Source organism: Dipodomys spectabilis, unplaced genomic scaffold (genome assembly GCF_019054845.1).
Source record: "Dipodomys spectabilis isolate Male_0828 unplaced genomic scaffold, ASM1905484v1 ptg000234l, whole genome shotgun sequence".
In the NCBI taxonomy this organism is placed as follows: domain Eukaryota; kingdom Metazoa; phylum Chordata; class Mammalia; order Rodentia; family Heteromyidae; genus Dipodomys; species Dipodomys spectabilis.
Genome location: NW_024870911.1, coordinates 3,512,321 through 3,527,592, shown reverse-complemented (window position 1 = coordinate 3,527,592; position 15,272 = coordinate 3,512,321). Strand labels below are relative to the sequence as shown.

General features: G+C 39.9%; 1 protein-coding gene across 1 annotated transcript in view; it reads right to left on the bottom strand.

Annotated features, from left to right (window-relative positions):
- Positions 1 to 15,272, bottom strand: part of E2f7 (E2F transcription factor 7) — a 39,971-nt gene that overhangs the window by 12,383 nt on the left and 12,316 nt on the right. The window contains exons 4-7 of the mRNA XM_042698889.1: positions 13,437 to 13,605; positions 8,027 to 8,317; positions 6,374 to 6,532; positions 4,839 to 4,973 (exon numbers count right to left, since the gene is read on the bottom strand). Of these exons, the coding sequence (XP_042554823.1) occupies positions 4,839 to 4,973; positions 6,374 to 6,532; positions 8,027 to 8,317; positions 13,437 to 13,605 (754 nt within the window). The remainder of the gene's footprint in view (positions 1 to 4,838; positions 4,974 to 6,373; positions 6,533 to 8,026; positions 8,318 to 13,436; positions 13,606 to 15,272) is intronic.

Genomic DNA, 15,272 nt, shown 5'->3' with positions numbered 1-15,272 from the left:
AGGCGAAGCACTAGGGCAACAAGCAGAAGAATCTCTATATTCTGTGATGCTTTAGTAATTTTTTTTTTGATGCAGTGGGAAGCCCAGTTACTAAAGTGACCAAAGGAATGAGGTCAGCAGACAGTACAGACGAAATGTATACAATGGTAAAGCTATCAGAATGATGGGCTTGAAGGCCACTGTGCTTAAAAGGAGCCTATGTGAAGCCAAGTCAGAATTCCAGGCAGAGGAAGGCAGCCAGCCCTGCCGTCCAGATGTCATTCCTACTATTTTTTTTCTTAAGCTGAAAGCATGCATATTTTAAGTATAAAGCTGACAATACACTGAAAAGTTACATTTTTGGGATAATGTAATCTTAAAACTGAAACAAAAAAATCTTTATGCTTTTTCCCCCTTTCTTTCTTTTTGGATAGCAAAGGCTCAATAAACGATCCCTTCAGAAAATCAGATATGATAAAACCCCAAAGTAGAAAATAAGTCCAGCCAGTTTCATGAGCTCTCCCTCCCAAGTCAACTAAAACAATGATGAAGAGTATAAAACAATGGTTCTTAAGACATTGGGCATCAGAACAGGAAGGACTGTGATTCCTTAAAGATAAAATGAAGTGAGCTCCATGGTTGTCCTAATCGATTGCCTGGAGTTGGGGTACACAAGTCTAGAGGTACAGTATCCCTAAGTTGAGGATGAGGCTGAGGAACCTGGAAAACCAGGACAAGCAGATTAATGGGAGTAAGACAGACAAAAGTAGGGGTCCACAGAGAGTCCCCTTGAGTAGTTGTATTGATGCAAGTGAGCTACCCAGTGGTCAGCAAAAGAAACACTCAAAAAGAGTAAAGAGAAAAAGTCAGCAACTCATACAGGGCTAATGCCAGCTAGAGTTGATAAGCCTCAAAGTTCAGGGGAAATGTTTGTTTAGTGGATGAAAATGATATTGTCTTGGTTGTGGGAAAATGTACTGATGATTCATTGCTGACAGGGTTCTGCTCATAAAAGCATATAATTAAGATCCCAAAGGATCACTGTTTCCAAGTAATTTTACTGCACCCCATATATAACAAAGCTTAAGAACAATCTTAGGAATATAGAAATGTCCAGCATCTAACATTGTATAATTCTCAGTGTCCAGCATACAATGAACAATTACCAGGTACATAAAGAACTAGGTCAATATCCTACAATGAGGAAGAAAAAAATAGAAGTCAACTCAGATGTGGTAAAGATGACAGTACAGTAGATCAGCACTTTAAAAGTTATAGAAATGTACACTTTCAAGAAGCTAGAATGTGTTAGTGTTAAGAGATATGAAAAATATAAAAGCCCGAATCAAACTCTTGGAGATAAAAAAACAAAAAGATTGAAGATGTAAAATATGTAAGATATGGGATTAATGACCAATTGAAGTTAAAAGAATGAATGAGCTGGGCCCTGGTGGCTCACACCTATAATCTTATTAGGAGGTGATCTGAGAAGTCTCAGATTGAAGCCAGCCCAGGCAAACAAATTGGAGAGATTCTTACCTCCAATTAACCAGCAAAAAGCTAGGCATGTAGGTATGGCTTAAATGGTAGAGCTCCAATTTTCAGTGAACAAAGCTGAGCAAGAGTAAAAGGCCCAGAGTTAAAGCCTCACTACGAGTGCATACACACACACACACACCACACACACACACACACACACACACACACACACACACACACACACACTAAAAGAACAGTGAATCTGAAGAAACTGCAAGATAAATGAATAAAAGTGAAACAGAAAAAAAAAAACTGAAAAAAGAAAAGATCAGGGGTGGGAATGTGGCTTAGTGGTAGAGTGCTTGCCTAGCATGCATAAAGCCCTGGGTTCAATTCCCCAGTACCACATAAACAGAAAAAGCCAGAAGTGGCGCTGTGGCTTAACTGGTACAGTGCTAGGCTTGAGCAAATGCAGCTCAGGGACAGTGCCCAGGTACTAAGTTCAAGCCCCAGGACTAGCCAACAAAACAAGACAAAACAAAACAAAAAAAAAGAAAGAAAGAAAAGGAAAAGATCAGTGATTTGTGAGACAATTGCAAGCAACCAAATATAACTGTAAAGGACAGAGATAAGAAAACAGGAAACTGAAGAAACAGCTGATAACTTTGTGAGGCCTTGGATTCCATCCTGGCAAGGGAAAATAAAAAAAGTGAAAATGAAAGTAATGAAGAAAGAAAGGAGTTAAAAACTCTTTAACCTAGACCCCTACACCCAGTGAAAATACCTTTCAAAAATAAAACGTTTTCAGACATACAATAGTCAGAAGAATTCATCACTGTCAGACTTTCACTAAAAGAAATGTGAAAGTCTTTCAAGCAGAAGAAAAACGTTATTAGCTGGAAGCTTACACCTACAGAAAGGGAAGGCTTAATAATAATTTCCAGTGAATATTGGAAATAGGAACTAAATAGGTAGATAATATTTCCCTCTATTAAAGAACTGCTTTAAAGAATTGCCTTAATCAGAATCAAAAATCAACTATAGACCCTGTAAAATACGTAACAGTAAAACGTTTGACAACACAAAGAACAATTTCATGCTATCTGTTGTATTCCAGTGACACCTTGAGAGTTGTTAAAAAACAAACATGTATGATATACTGTACCATGCTGGAAGGAAGAAGAGGGATGAGACATTTATGAATTTTTACCATGGAAACTACTAAATTAAACATCCTAAAGTTCCAAACCTGGTTGCTTCATTGATGACAATATCAGCAGCAAAACAAGAGAATAGGTAAAAGAAACTTGGTTTCTAAATGGTTGAGAAAAATGGTGCTCAGAATGGCTCCAAACCCTCTTTGCTGTCCTCATGCAAATATATGAACTTCTTGTATTTTCAACACCAGCTCACTTTCCAGAGATCTTAATTTTTTTCCAATGGAACCTCCACATTAGTCTTTTTCCTCTTTAATCTCCTAACTTCAAAGATTCCTCATCACTTCTCTTTTATATAGTACAAATTTTATGGCTCACATATTCTGAAGCTTTCCAAAAATGATTATACCTTAAGCTGATTACACTTTATCTCATTATCCTAAGTTAAGCTTTGCACTTGAATCAGAATGCCTGATATTGCTACCATAGATGTATTAGTTCTTTGTTTTGTGCTGGTAGTAGTTTGAACTCAGGGCCTGGGCATGTACTTTAGCGTTTTTGCTCAAGAATAGAGCTCTACCCCTTGAGCCACAGTTCTACTACTGGCTTTTGCTTTGTGGTTAATTGGAAATAAGAGTCTCATGGACTCTTCAAAAGCCAGCCTGGGCTGGCTTCGAACCATGATTCAAATCTCAGCCTCCAGAGTAGCTAGGACTATAGCTGTGAGTCACTAGGACCTGGCTTGACACATTTGTTGAAAAACACACTATTCTTTCATTTTTCCAGTACCTAAGTTCCATCAGAACTTAAATCTGTATCTTCTCTCAATTTCTACCTATGCAGTGCCACCCTGATTTACTACTTTACTACTTAACTCTTAACTTAAACTTGTGGGAATTATGTACCTTCAAAAGCTCATCAGCCAACTAAAGCAAAAGAAGTTAAGCAAGGTTCCAGGTACCATGGGGGTAATAGTAGATAGAAAGGCAAGGGCATCCTACATATCAAGGCCATCTAGTAGATAGAAAGGCAAGGGCATCCTACATATCAAGGCCATCATCATCAACATAATACAACATGTGAAGGAGTAGATATTTGGGCCAGATCTTGAAAGCAGAGAATAGTCCTATGCCATATATATATATATATATATATATATATATATATATATGTGTACATATATGTATATACATACGTACATACTGTGCCGTGACTTTGTGGCAGTAATTGTTTGTGTAAGTTCATTTATTAATGTTTGTACAGTGATATGATATTTGCACCAATATTGTAATGACACATTTCTCATAATGTATGCCTGTCTCTAAGTGAAACATAACCTTTTTTTTAAAGGTAGAAAAAAAAAAAAGAAAGCTTCATGGGTGAAAAGAACCACAGAAACCAAGGTAGAGAAGCAGAACATGGCAAAACTGAACATTTCATGCAGGCAGGAACTGCGTCATATACACCTTAAATTTCCCAATGCATATAGCATAGCTATCGGCACCCAGTCCAGACTCAGTAAATACTTGCTGCATTGAATTAGTTACACTTGATTTTAAGTGATCTCATCCAGTCAGTGTTACTAAAGAGGTAGAGAATGGTATCTTTTATAAGGCTGAATTAAGTGGCATGAATTTGTACCACTAATGCCAAAATTGAAAGGGTAATTTAAAAATAACTGTAATGGCTTTTTCCCAGGCAGCACAGCTATCTGTGAAGTCCCTGCTGTAGAGCTCTAGTGCCTGATGGCTCAGATATTACCTGTGAAATGAGTACCCTCTTTCACTCCAGTTCAGTAAAATTGTGGTATTTCTAACCTTTTAAATAAATTACAGAATGAATGTTCATTACATCCATGCTATATTTAGAAGCAATCTAACCACTTACTAGTTTCGTGACAGTAATAGATGTAATTTTTACATTATTTGGTACGTCTCTGAAAACAATGTTTTATTCCGCTAACAAAGAAACAATCACAATTCGAAAGTGTCAGAAAATCTGTTACAAGGCCTCATGTTTCCTTTCTTACTATGGATGACCCAACCCCATGGCATTTAGAATAATGATCATTGCTGCACAAGTGATGATGCTTGTCTAATGTTGTGTGTGACATGGATTACAGGAAAAGAAAGCAGATCTCACTGTGTAATCAATTTATAATCTGAAAAAGGAATTAGTCGTTGGTAAGTAAACTAGATCCCTGGTAAAACCACACCTCCTTACCACTGGAACTGAAATCCACAGGCCCGATCCATTTGAAGGCTGGTTTACGTCCTCGTTCCTCTGTTACGTGGACTTTCTTTATCAGAGCCAAGCTGGTCAGAACATTGGCTATGTCATAGAGACGTCGTACCTTTGCTTGAAGATATAAAAGGCAATTACAGTCGTGCCACCTGTGACATTAGTACCTTTTAGTTGATGTGACAGAACACATTTCTTGGTCACCACATAAACCTCCAGAGGGGTGGGGAAGAGACCAATGGCTCTGTCACACAACCACGGAAGATTTATGCATCTGATGTTTCTGAAGACACATAGTAAATGGAAGGTCAGTTTGTCCTTCCCTCTCTACAACTTCGCACCTCTGACAAGAAAGCAAAGAGCACTGTGATTGCAAAAAACACCAAGGGGAAAAAAATGGACTGAGATGAAAAGCTTAATAAATGTAATTCGGATGTGTGGCATATCCAAGCCTTGTCCTGAGCTGCTCTCTGCGGGAGGTTGCGGCACCTGCCTCATAGACAGCTGGCCTGTAAAAATAACCAGGATTGCCCAAGGGCTCTCTGCAAGGGCACACTCACTGGACACATAAGATGCCAAAGACTCAAGGTCATGTGCTTAATAATATCAGCTCCACACCTGAAATGCTGACCTTCTGGCCATCCAGCAGGGCAGGATGGGAGGGCATCTCAGCCATCTTGGAAAACTGTATACACACATGAGAGAAAACCCAAAGGGGGTGGTAATACATTAAGTTGGCTGGACAATGACATATTTTTTTTCTATCCAAGAAATCTCTATTCAAAAAAATTGATTGAGAGGAAACACATTTGACCTCAGGGCTCAGATGAAGCAAAGGAGTTTGGGTAATTGTCCAGAAACATTAAGCTTTTCTCCTAACCCTGCCAGGGCTGAGTTTTTATTGAGCCATTTCAACCTAGCTATTATTCCAGCCAGAAATCAAAGCAGCTAAGAATGAGCACATGGCTTCCCACCAGGGGCCCAGGGAATTGGCGCAGGATCCTAGCTTCACAGAAAAAGGGAATGCACAGGCGACACTTGGAGGCTATCTTTCTGTCCAGCAGCCATGTCCCACCACCCAATCCTCATCGGTTCTCTGGCTCTTACCTGCAAACAACTTTCATCTCCACCCTTCAGAAGAGTAAGCAGGGGGTGGGGGAGAAAAGGGGAAAGAAAACTCAGATATTCTGTCTTGGATGCAGCATTACGAAAGAGAAATGCAAAGAACCACATACCCTCCCTGACTACAGTTCTCAGCATGGTATTCTATTCTCACTGTCCACTTTCCTGTTCACTAGAACCATCCAGAAAAGGCCCTCAGGCAGCAGTGTAAAGGGATTTCTAACAGGTGACTGACCTCCCAACAGCACTAATGGACCTTTATCAGCCCAGGAAGGAGAGTATTTTTCTCAAAAATAAATATATATACATGTCTCCTCATAATCTTAAGAGGCCAAAAGTATCAGCACATGAAATCCCACCCTTTTTGTGGGATATAAACATATAAAGATTCTTACTTTTAAATTTATTGTGATCTGGAGTATCTTGGCTCTCTTCTATTAGTATCTTGGCAGCTACATCCAGAGTAACAATTCTGGTTTTGGAGACCAGGAACAACATGACGAACTTCTGGCTCATGATTCTCAGGGACTTATCTTTTCTACTGTTAGCAGATGCTGAGAAGGGAAAGAAACAACAACAAAAAAAATCAAACCAAAGGGTTTACCCTAAGAAAAACTGTCCTTAGTTTCCAGAACCTTCTAACTCCACCAGCATATGCTCTAGGCAGAAACTTACTGGACACCCATTACACAAATCAGCTCATTTAAGCAAATCTTATGGCTCATAAAATTACTCTGCAGCAAGCCTAAACTCTTACACGCACATTTTAAATTGCTCTTCACATGCCACACTTACATATATAATAGAATCCACACGTAAGTTTTCCTAAAGCTACTTTTGGAGAAGATTAATACAGACAGATGAAAAGAGAGGTCAGGGATAAGGTGTCCCTCCTTCTCTCGCCCCCCCAGGACATTAACTCTCTTCTCAAAGGTAAAAATGCCATATTTGTTCTCTGTGCTCACAATATCTAGAATATACTAACATAATAGATGCCCACGTCTCCCAATTTTTGTCAAAAATAGGTGCACAAATAAGCTCTATATAAACAGGAGAGGATTAGAAGTAAGCTTCCACGGATGGCAGGTAAACCATTTACAACAGATGGCTACCTTCCCTGCCTTGTGGATTGGAAATAAAAGGCATGAGCCCATGGGATTCTAATGTCACCCTTCTTTGTACTTCTAAGATCTGCAACTACAATGTGAGTGATACTTGTACTTTGTTATCTGAGCAACGAGGAGGGCAAGGATGCTGATTATCACTGGCTAAAATGGGAAGAGGAAGATACGAGTTGTGGGGGAGGAACAACACAATATAAATTAAAAAACAAATCCTGTTAGTTTTTCTCATAAATACTTTCTGTTCCAGGGGATTTTTACCTAATCTACTGCATAATAATTAAATATAATTCTTTGCAAAGATAACTTCATCAGTGAAGAAAAGAAAACAGCATTATCAGGTGCCAGTGACTCATACCTATAATTCTAGCTACTCAGGAGACAAGAGATTGGAGATCCGGGTTCAAAGCCAGCCCGGGCAGGTAAAGTCTGAGCCGCTTACCTCCAAATAACCACTGAAAAGCCAGAAACAGAGCTATGGCCCAAGTGGTAGAGCTCCTGTCTTGAGTCAAAGTGACAGCACATAGGCCCTGAGTTCAAGCCTTGTACTAGCACACAAACATACACACACTCCAAAAAGAAAAGAGAGAAAGAGACAGAGACAGAGAGAGAGCGAGAGAGAGAGAGAGAGAGAGAGAGAGAGAGAGAGAGAAAGTACTGAGTAGTCAATCTATAATGGGAGCTCTTTTAGTGATCTACAATTCAAACACACCAAACACCAAGAGAGTTGCTACTAGGCAAGGTTTACACAAGGTCAAGTGGATGGCCTATTTGTGCAGCCATCTGGCTTCCTTTCTTGAATAGACAGAATGACAGGACATCTCCCTCTAGGCTTGTGAGTCCGGCACTTTATATCTTAATAGTGAAGATCTTCAGAAGAGACCATCACTCTCTTTGCTATTATACACAAGGTCATAACAGACTCACAGGAAACACAGTCGGGCTCAGAGAAATCCAGTAACTGTTGATCCTGAGAATCAGAATAGCCATCTTTTCTACGTTCTCCAAATTTAAAATCCATCAGATCCAGCTCCTTCTGTTGGAGGTAGGCCATCTGCTCTTCATATTTTTGTTCCTCTCCTAGTCTCTGGAGAGTCTTCAGGGTTTTGGGCAGGCTGTGCCGACCATGCCAGCCATACCGATTCTTGGCGACTCTGCTGACCAGATGTAGCGACTCCAGCACATTTACAATATCATAGATACGTCTCCTCTCCACACCTGTTTGGGAAACATAGGCCAACAGATGTACACTTTTGAGTATCCTTGGATTGGACTTTTTATCCTTGGGCCTAGACTTTTTCTATTAACTATTTTGTAGAATGTAATGCCAAGCAATTTGTGGATGCTCAATGAATTCAATGTATCAGAGTTTAAACAATGGAAATTATTTTTCTTCATTTACTCTTGGGATCCAACTTTCAAGTAGACCCAGTCTTTTTTTTTTTTTAGGTCCGGCCGTGGGGCCTGAACTCTGGGCCTGGGCACTGCCCCTCAGCTCTTCAGCTCAAGGCTAGCGCTCTACCACTTGAGCCACAGTGCCACTTCTGGCTTTTTTCTTTTTGCATATGTGGTGCTGAGGAATGGAACCCAGGGCCTCATGCATGCAAGGCAAGTGCTCTACCACTGAGCCACCTTCCCAGCCCTAGACCCAGTCTTGAGATGGCCATAGATCATCTGCATAGGATCTGCTCTTGATACCTATTAGGTCAACAAGGTATATTCTAAGTATTTCAGCATATTCAAATTGGTAGTATCAAGCGATATGCATAATAATATGCCACAGGATATATGCCACAATATGCATAATAATGACACAGGATGAACGGGTGGTTGATTGTGACCTGTATGCCTAATTTTGCAAAATGAGAACTAAGGTCTAATAATTGGCACTTCATCATTGGACAATACCATCCTTTCTTGAACTTTGAATGATACAAAGAATTTTATCAGGCTTTCTTAATCATTGCTTCCTATTTTGAGCTAGAAACTCAAGATATAAGGGCATGGCCAGGTCAGGTACTCACACCTATAATCTCAGCTACTTGGGAGGTAGAGATCTGTAGGATCGTGGTTGAAGGGTTGGTAAAAAGAGCTGGGGTGTGTGGCTCAAGTGGTACAGCACATGTCTAGCAAGCATGAGGGGCAGTATAAATCCCAGTACTGCCAACCATCAACACCAAACAAACAAACAAAATGAACAACAATAAAACAAAAATGGTTCAAGGGCTTGGGCTGGAGTTGCTGGAGGAAGCTATAGCCAGACTTGGAAAAAGCACAAGTCTCCCTCCAGTGTCCTCTTGCTCTACGTGGTCCTGACCCTTCTCCCTGTGTTCTCACTCCCCATATGCTAACAAACATCCCATCAGTGAAGCACAAAGACTGGTACAGAATGACTGTGACACCATCAGTTGCCTCCCCACTTCCCCATCTCTACAAGTACCTTGGGAGCATGAGCTGTCTACCAAACATCAGAAATAGTTATGGTGGTTAGGTGGTTAAGTGTGGGAGGGATATGAGTAAAACTGCCTGATTTGAATCCTTGACCTACCCCTTATTACTAGTTGTGTGATCCTGGGAAGTTACTTAGCCTTTTTGTGCCTTAGTGCTTACCTCATAAGATGAGAATAAATGTAAAAGTTCCCCTAGTGATTAATTTTAATCTAAATATTTTACATGGCATTAGAGATGCCTAAAATCCTTGCTAACGTAAGATCTCGGACTAGATAAAAACCTGTTTGGTCAGGTGCTGATGGCTCACACCTATGAAACTAGCCACTGAGGCGGCTGAGATCTAAGGATCACAGTTCACTGCCAGCCTGAGCAGAAAAATCTGTGGCCTTTTTAATTAACTACCACAAAGTTGGATGTGAAATTGTGGCTCAAGTGGTAGAGCATTAGTCTAGGGCAAAAAAGCTCAGAGAGCAGACAGGTTTTGAGTTTAAGTCCCAGGGCCATACCCACCTCCCCCCACCTCCCCAATCTGTCAGTGACTTTATTGTGCAATAGGCCCTCAGGCCCAGATTCCTTTGTTCTAGCCTAAGGGTCCATAACAAAAGTCTCCAGAAAACCTGCCCAGCAACAAAGATGTCCTCTTTCTTTTTCCTAACAGCTAAGAGCTGTTATAGAATCAGGGCAGACTTGGTGAATGCAGCTTTTGGCTCTTCAAAGATAGAATATGAGAAAGACACCTATTACAAGGAAAACCCTGGGGTGGCGAGGCCATTTTTAGCACAGTCAGGAAGAGGCACTTCATGGTCTAGCAGAACATTTCAGTTCATGTTCTGAAAGCCTCATGGCCCAAGCTCTCAGCCCCCTAAGTCTCAGGCTTCAGTACCAGCTGTCCATTGCAAGGTGCTGGCAGGGGCAGTCAGTATCACCTTGTCTAGAAAGGCCTGGTTCTTCATTTCAGCCGTTTAAACATCTTACCACATCTTGTTTAGAGTGTAACGTTCTATAAACCTTCCCATTAGAAATGTCATGTGAATGCAACTGAGACACCCCAGGGCCAGCCATATGCCCCAGTGTTTTGTTATTTGGTATTTGCTAGCAAGCGATTAAGTCTCCATCTAGTGGCTAATATCCCTTGGAAGAGGAAATCACAGATTCTGAGCATTTGAGTTAGATGATCTTTAATATGTACCATGGTTCCTAGTATGTGGTTCTGGTGAGAGCCAAAGTAGCAGCTGCTTGCCTGGCTTAGTCACCTGAATTTTCCATCTTACAGAGTTTTAACTGTTGTTGTGTTATTTTCCACTTACTAAAGTTGCCCTGTTCTTTAAATTCTTACCCATAATATCAATGTCAAGCCTATATACACCAGAATCTGAGAAATCAGGCAATATGAAGCTCTACATATCCTATGGTCTTAACAGCTTGTAACCTTGAGATAGAAGGGAGACTCAATCCCAGGAGATGGTCACCAATGAAACTACTAGGAAAGGACTTCATTTTTCAAGCTCCCATGGAGAGATGACAGGTCTGGGGCATTGGGAAGCTATAAAAACTCTCTGGATGGGAAGGGAAAACAAAGGAGGAGGCTACAATGCTTGATAAGAAATGTACTCATTATCTTGCCCATGTAATTGTAACCCCTCTGTACAGTATTTTCACAATAAAAAAAAAACTTCTGCTCCAGGTACTGTAACGTGGAACTCTAAGAATTAATCTGTAGCCCATATGAAAGTATGAGTTTGTTCTTCTGTCCTCCCTAGGACCTGTGATCTATCCTTCCAACATCTAAACTTCTGTCTTCTGTAGTGACATCAGCGCAAGACTCCTGAATAGAGAATTTAGAGATGGGGAATAGGCTTTATGAATGCTGGATGATCTGTTATCCTCATTTTCTCTAACACTGGCTTCTAGGACCCAGAACCTTAAGAGGCTCTCCACCGTACCTTCCCTCCCTTCCCTGTTGGATTTGTCAGCTATCCCAGATTATTTCATTAAACTTTGGGTTCTATAATATTTCCCTAACCACAATATTCTACCTTTTCTTATATACAGAGCCTGACTAGACAGCTGGGGACTGGGGTGAAGGGGAAGAATCTAATAAGAACTAAGTTATTATCCATGCCAGGTATGAAGAGGTTTTTCAGGGTCAATCAGAACATTTCAGCTCATGTTTCTGAAAGGCTCACTGCCAATCCATACCCCAGATATGAAGTTAGGCATGCCATTCTGATTATGTCCAACTTGGCAATGTCTCTGCAAGGTAGGTACTATAATGGTCCCTTTGTTACAGTCAATAATAGGTTAATATTTTTTTCTGGTCAATTACCTTTTTGAAAGATTTACGGTATATAAATTTAAGAGTTGCACTTGAAAAAAAACATCAAGCCCCATTGACCCCCAAACCGGCCTATGATATGATATTCCTACCGCAACCCACTTTTTCCTAATTATCTCAGTTTCCAACAACCCAAATCATCTTCTTAATTATGACCTTGAATAGTTCAGACCAACAATCGTCTATGTCCCGAGGCACATGTTTCTGATGTAGGAAGGAAGAAAACTAAGAAAAAATATTTATCATCTACTTAAGCTGGTCTCTTTACCTCCCCCCATATATGTAAATGCTTCTTATGATTTAAGAGAATATTGTGACATCTTTGCTTAATGATTGGCAACCGCAGTTAATGTCCACTAGGAGTCTCTATTCTGAAGCAGCTGAATCTATCTATATTTTATATTTATTTGTATGTATGTATATACGCACACACGTATTTTTTTTATAGCAGTACACTCATCAGACATTACACATGCTCCTGCCATGTGAACGCTCTTGCCCTTCGTTGTTATAAGATTTAAGCTGTATGAATAATGTGCAGATATGCTTTTTTTCTCATTTAACAGGCTTTATGTGAATATTATGGTTCGGACTTCAAACAAATCTTGCTCTCAAATCATTCTTTAAAATAAAATAACATCAGTTATAAACTCTTACAAACATTATTAAAAAATTAAAAGCAGGATATCTGTATTTTGTTTTTAGTGAGACAGTCTCATTAGGGAGCCCAAGGGGGCCTCAAATTCATGATCTTCCTGCCACAGCCTCCCAAGTAATGGGATTACATTTATCCTATGGTGAGGGTGAAGGTGAATTTTAAATGGGGCAACATTTTGTAATCTAAAGCTCAAAAATATTTCCTCTTACAAATATATACATAGATATATGTATAGATACCTATACACATAGATACATGTGTTTATATACATATACATACATACATAGACATATATCTATGCACACATAAACATGCACATAAAATATATATTAATTATATGAATACTGTATACAACATATATGTTGTGCTGGAGCTTGAACTCAAGGCCTTATGCTCTTACTTATGCTCGAAGGTAGCAATTTACCACTTGAGCCATCCCTCCATTCCAGCATTTTGCTGGTTAATTGGGACAGAATCTCAGACACCTTAAAATTTTTTTTCAAAGTCTCTATAAGCACAAGGGGGAATTGGTTCAACATGTCCATTTATGAGTACAAGTCATCTTGACCATTCACCATTCACCAGAAAGCTTGCTTGACATTCAACTGGGATCTTCCAGGTCTCAGTCCCTAAGTAACTAGGATTACAGTGGGAGTCACTAACAGCCCAGTGCAAAATGTTTTTATTTAAGGTTAAAAAAGCCTGTTCTCCCAGATCTAGGAGGCTTTCTGGAATTCTGTGCAGAGGAGACACTTGGTGATGATGCAAACATCTCTGGCTGCTCCCTGTCCTCCCCTGTGGAAGGCCCCACTATGAAGGACTTTACCTGCCTCAGAAAACCAGATTCCCACTGTCACTGGAGACAGGCCTCCAGGTACTGTGGTGATACATACCAAGACTGACAGCAACTTCATCTAGGGAGATGGTTGTTTTCTCTGTTGACAAGGGATAACTTGGATAGCGAGCTAGAAACTTCTGGCACAGCAGTCCTAAACTTTTCTGTTTTCGGCTTGGCCTCTGCTTTTCAAATTCATCCACAGCACTGTCCCCAACAGCATCTAACTACAGAGGGCAGACAGAAGAGAGGAGGGATATGTCATGGTTAACATCCTAATGGAGCCCGGCACCAGTGGCTCAGGCCTGTAATCATAGCCACTCAGGAGGCTGAGATTTGAGGATCACAGTTCAAAGCCAGCCCAGGCAAGAATGTCTCTGAGACCCTTATCTCCAATTAACGACCAGAAAACTGGAAGTGGTGTTGTGGCTCAAGTGGTAGAGTGCTCTCCTTGAGCTAAAGAGCTCAGGGACAGCGCCCAGGCCCAAAGTTCAAGCCTCACGACCAACAAAAAGAAAAAGAAAAACATTCTAATGGAGAAATTGAAACGATGGGTACAGACAAGTTGGAAAGGGGGTGCGGGAGACACGTATTCCATTTATACCATCCTATCACCTGAGATTCTTGTTAAATACATTTGTAATTTGATGTTTTTAATGATTTATTGTTTCTTCTGGACTGAGGTTTTTTTCTTCTTCTTTGCTATAAGAGGCTCCTTCTATTGGTTAAAAATTTTAAAAATATGTCATGTATAGATGTTACACCCTTGCTAATATGGTTGTTGATAAGCACTACTAGAAGCTTGTTTGAGATGCAGAATCTCAGGCCTGTAACATCATGGTTTACTGTTCTTGACATGAAAATCTGAGATGCACTGACCTGTATGGTGTTTGCTAATTTGTATATTTTACAAATGACCAAAGGTCATTTGAACAAGGGCCTGTAAATCATATTCCTCCTTTCTCTTTCTTATTGTAAGTACTCTAACTAGCATCCTTGTCTCATCAGCCCACATTTGAAAAAGGCTTCACTCAAGTGCCAAGAAAGTAAACAATTTTAATAAACAGATTCAAGAAGGGAGATTATTATCCCAACAGATTCAGAAAAAGCATTTGATAAATCTAACACTCATCTATGGTTTTCAAAAATACCCTAGGAGAACTAGAAATAGGAGAGAGCTTCATCAATGAAGGCTGCTCATGAAAAACTCAAAAGCAAACATCTGTCTTGACAGGACAATCCTGGAAACATCCCCTGAAAAATCAGGAGAATAACAAGGACATACATTATCATTGCTTCTCTTCTATATTACACTAGAGATCTTAGTCAGTGCATGAGGACAAGAAAAAAAAATTGAGGCACAGGGATTGGAAAAGAACAAGCAAAATCTTTGTCTGATTGATAAGATGACTCTTTTTCTAAAGAATCTCAAAGTACTAACCATAAGATACTTTAGCAAGATACTTCAATGTTAAGACATTATTTTTTATAACGAACTGCATTTCTATACAGAAAATGAATTGAAAAGGCATTATACACAGTATCAAGAATAAGAAGCTATTTAGGAATAAATCTAGCAAATCTATTTGCCCAAACCACTAAAACTGATATTAGAGAACATATAAAACCAAGAAGTAGACTATCTTCATGGATAGAATGGTTTAGTACCACAAAGAAGTTCTTTTCCACCCTTCTGTAAGATTCTATGTGATGACTGATTTTGACATGAAAGTTTGAGATGCACTGACCTGCATTGCATTGTCTAACCTGTATATTTTACAACATATTATACTAAAGGCTGAAACTGAACAAGGGCCATTAAATTAGCCCTGTGTGTGTGTGTTGTGTGCCAGCCAGTCCTAGAGCTTAATCTTAGGGCATGGGTGCTGTTCCT